This window comes from Sceloporus undulatus, chromosome 8 (assembly GCF_019175285.1).
Source record: "Sceloporus undulatus isolate JIND9_A2432 ecotype Alabama chromosome 8, SceUnd_v1.1, whole genome shotgun sequence".
In the NCBI taxonomy this organism is placed as follows: domain Eukaryota; kingdom Metazoa; phylum Chordata; class Lepidosauria; order Squamata; family Phrynosomatidae; genus Sceloporus; species Sceloporus undulatus.
The window spans coordinates 24,325,940-24,329,071 of NC_056529.1; the positions used below are offsets into that span (position 1 = coordinate 24,325,940).

General features: G+C 45.1%; 1 protein-coding gene across 1 annotated transcript; it reads left to right on the forward strand.

Moving 5' to 3' along the window:
• The first annotated feature begins 243 nt into the window (after positions 1-243).
• LOC121914829 (coiled-coil domain-containing protein 70-like) lies at positions 244-2,653 on the forward strand. The gene is made up of 2 exons (XM_042438565.1): positions 244-292; positions 1,601-2,653. The coding sequence occupies exon 2, from the start codon at positions 1,613-1,615 to the stop codon at positions 2,549-2,551; it is 939 nt and encodes a 312-aa protein (XP_042294499.1). The 5' UTR covers positions 244-292; positions 1,601-1,612; the 3' UTR covers positions 2,552-2,653.
• The last annotated feature ends 479 nt before the right edge of the window (positions 2,654-3,132 follow it).

The window sequence follows — 3,132 nt, forward strand, 5'->3', positions numbered from 1 at the left end:
AAATTCTCCAGAAACTATTAGGATACTCATTGCAGATATCCAAATGAAGGCCAGGAGGTTAAGATTACCTGGAGTGACACCTTGGGACTGTTGTTTGAGACCTCTGAGTCTCACATTTAAGAAGGAAAATAAAAACTTCACGGAACCACATCTGCACAATATATGTTCTGATGCTAGAACCTGGCGACCTGGAGATGTTCTGGGTTTGTTCTGTTAATGTTCCCTGGCTGCCTTGGAAACAGAGTTCTTAACAAAGGGGTCTTGGTCATAGGAGAAGGAGGAGGCGGTGCAGGTGGGTCCATAGCCTACGTTTACTAGAACCTTGTGGATTTGGAGACCTTGATGTTTTTCTCATTTGCTTTTTTTCTGGGGGTGGGGGATATAAATCATATTAAAAGATTAGACAGCTTGGATGTGGCCAAAGACCTATCTAACAAACCTCTTGTTTTATGGGGAGCAGGGCATGAATGCAAAAGCTTTTTTCTTCCTGATGGTGAACCTAAGCCATACTGTCCCTGATCCCAGAGTCAGTATCTCTGGCCATCTTGACTAACAGTTACCCACCTATTTCTCTATTCTCTGTCCATAGAATATATGTCCAGGGAGAGGGAAGGTAGAGGAGAAGACACTGGAGATGTGAAGGTCCACAAATTATCTCTGGTGTCGCTCTCTGCAATGCTAGACATTTGGGCACTTAAATAAAAAATTATTTGGGGAGACACTGGGTTCTTATTGGGAAACACTGCCCTCATTTTTTGCTTCCCTCTCCCCATAGCTATGGTTGTTGTTGCTGTGTGCCTTCAAGTCATTTCCGACTTATGGTGACTCTGTCTGGGGCTGAGAGTGTGTGACTTTTCAATGGTCCTACACCAGGTGCCAATTTCAAATCCAATTCAGAGCTAAGTGGGTTGATAGGCATAGGAAATACAATTTACTAGTTTGTCAGTGTCCGTATTCACCAAGGGGCTACTGTGATACTGGAACATATGAGCATCCACTGTGGAGTGAATGGTGCCCCATAAACCCTGATGTGAAATGGTCACCGATGTGCATCAAGGCATTCCCAATGAGCATCCAGATGGAGGCTAGGAATTGTTGGAATTGTTTGCATCCCAAGTGCCCAATGAGCATCAGAAGTGCCTGATGTGCACCAACAAGTCTCCAATGTGCACCAGAAGTCCTTGATGCTCATCAAGTGTGTCCAGTATCCAGTGTTGGAAGTATTGCCCAATGCACACCCAAACGCTCTTGCCAGTCGGTGCACCTTTTTTTGTAGTTCACTAACAAGGTTTCAGTGCATTTTTGCAATGCTGCTACAGATGTGTAAAGTAGCATAGCATAGACCATGATGTAGAATTTCAGCCACCGTTTCTGAGCGGAAATGTTTCTTTTTCTGCAAAGAAAATGTCTCCTACATAAAAATTGGATTTTTGCACAGATATGACCCAAATTTCTAACAATCCTCAGAAAAACCGTGTAGCTTTCCAATATGTTCTCATTGCAAGGAGAAAAGGGTTCGTTGCTTCTTTTGAGAAGGAACCCAGCCAAGAGTGACATCTCTGCCTTTCTCTGTTACTTTCTCCTTTCTTTCTCCACTCAGAGCTGTGATCCAATGGAGACCAGGAAGAAAAGTTTATTCTTTGTACCGAACGATGCCGAATCGCCAGAGAAGAAGAGCATTGGCGGTCCTACCCCAAATTCCAATAAGCGGGACAGCTGGCACCATGCGCCCTTCCTTCCCTCCACTTTGCAAAAGGAGATCATGCAACGCAACCTGAAAGATGAGAAAACAGTCCTGCAAAAGGCGATTAAGGCATTCTGGGGGAAGAGCAAAAACCTGAGGGCAGAGATCAACTCTTTCCGTGAAGACAATAAGGTTAAGGCTTTGTGGGAAGAGATTTGCACTTTCAAGGAGAAGAACCAGGCGTTCATGGCGGAGATCAAGAACTTCTTGGAGGAAAGCCAGGTCTTCATGGCCGAAATCAAGGACTTCCACGCCAAGAAGACGGACTTTCAGGACAAGATGAAACTCTTCCAGGAGAAGATCGAGGCATTTCAGGAGAAGATTAAAGGTACGGAGGAGGAGATCGCCTCCTTAGAGGAAAGGAACGAATCGTTCAGGGAGACCGTCAAAGCCTTCCAGGTGAAGAACAAGGAGTTCCAAGAGGAAAACAAGAGCATGCGAGAGAAGAACAAGTCCCTCCAGGAGAAGCTGGAAAGTGTCCTAGAAAAGAACAAGACTTTCTGGATGGAGTGCAAGGCCTTTTGGAAGAAAGACAAGACCTTCTGGGAAGAGGACATGGCCATATCCAAAGACAAGATGGCCCTCTGGGACGAGTACATTGCCTTAAGAGACAATGACCAAAACCTCCAGGAAGAAAAAGCAGGGATGTGGGACATGGTCGAAGCCCTCTGGGATGCCAAGTACACCATTTGGAAAGAGGTCAATGGCTTCCCAGAAGACCTACCCGACGAGTTCGAGGTCGAAGTACTAGAGAATGGGGCCGACGGAGATCACGACGACCCCTTCGACGAAATGAAAGCGGTGTGAACTGCGACGTTCATTTCTGGTCGACACAAGCTTGAAAGGCTCCTATGCGCTGATCACAAACACATTACACAGTGTCTCCTTTGACATCAAGACCTTAATAAAATCTTGGTGGAACTTAAAAAAAAGGTGTCGATTTTTGGATCCGGAAACTGATTCGCACACGCAGCGCCAGCAGTGTCACTGAGTGAGTGCAAGGAGTGTGGACCACACCGAGTGACACCCAAAGTGGGGCGACACCACTGCTCCCCAAATATTAGCCTGCCTAAAATGGCAGAAAGGGGCCTGGGCATTCATTTGCCCATGCCCCTTTAAAATGGGCATGGGGCAAGTAAACCCCTTTCTTGGACCACTGAGCCATGGACACTCAAGTCCCATTAAATGCAATGGGGTATTATTATTATTATTATTATTATTATTATTATTATTATTACTACTACAGTGGGCTCTTGGTATCTGCTGGGGTTTAATTCCAGAACATTTCATGGATACCAAAATCCATGGATGCTCAAGTCCCATTAAATACAATAGGGTATTATTATTATTATTACTACTACTACTACTACAGTGGACCGATAGTATCT

Coding starts and splice junctions, on each gene's coding strand:
- LOC121914829 (XM_042438565.1), top strand. CDS start 1,613: ATGGAGACCAGGAAGAAAAGTTTATTCTTTGTACCGAACGATGCCGAA.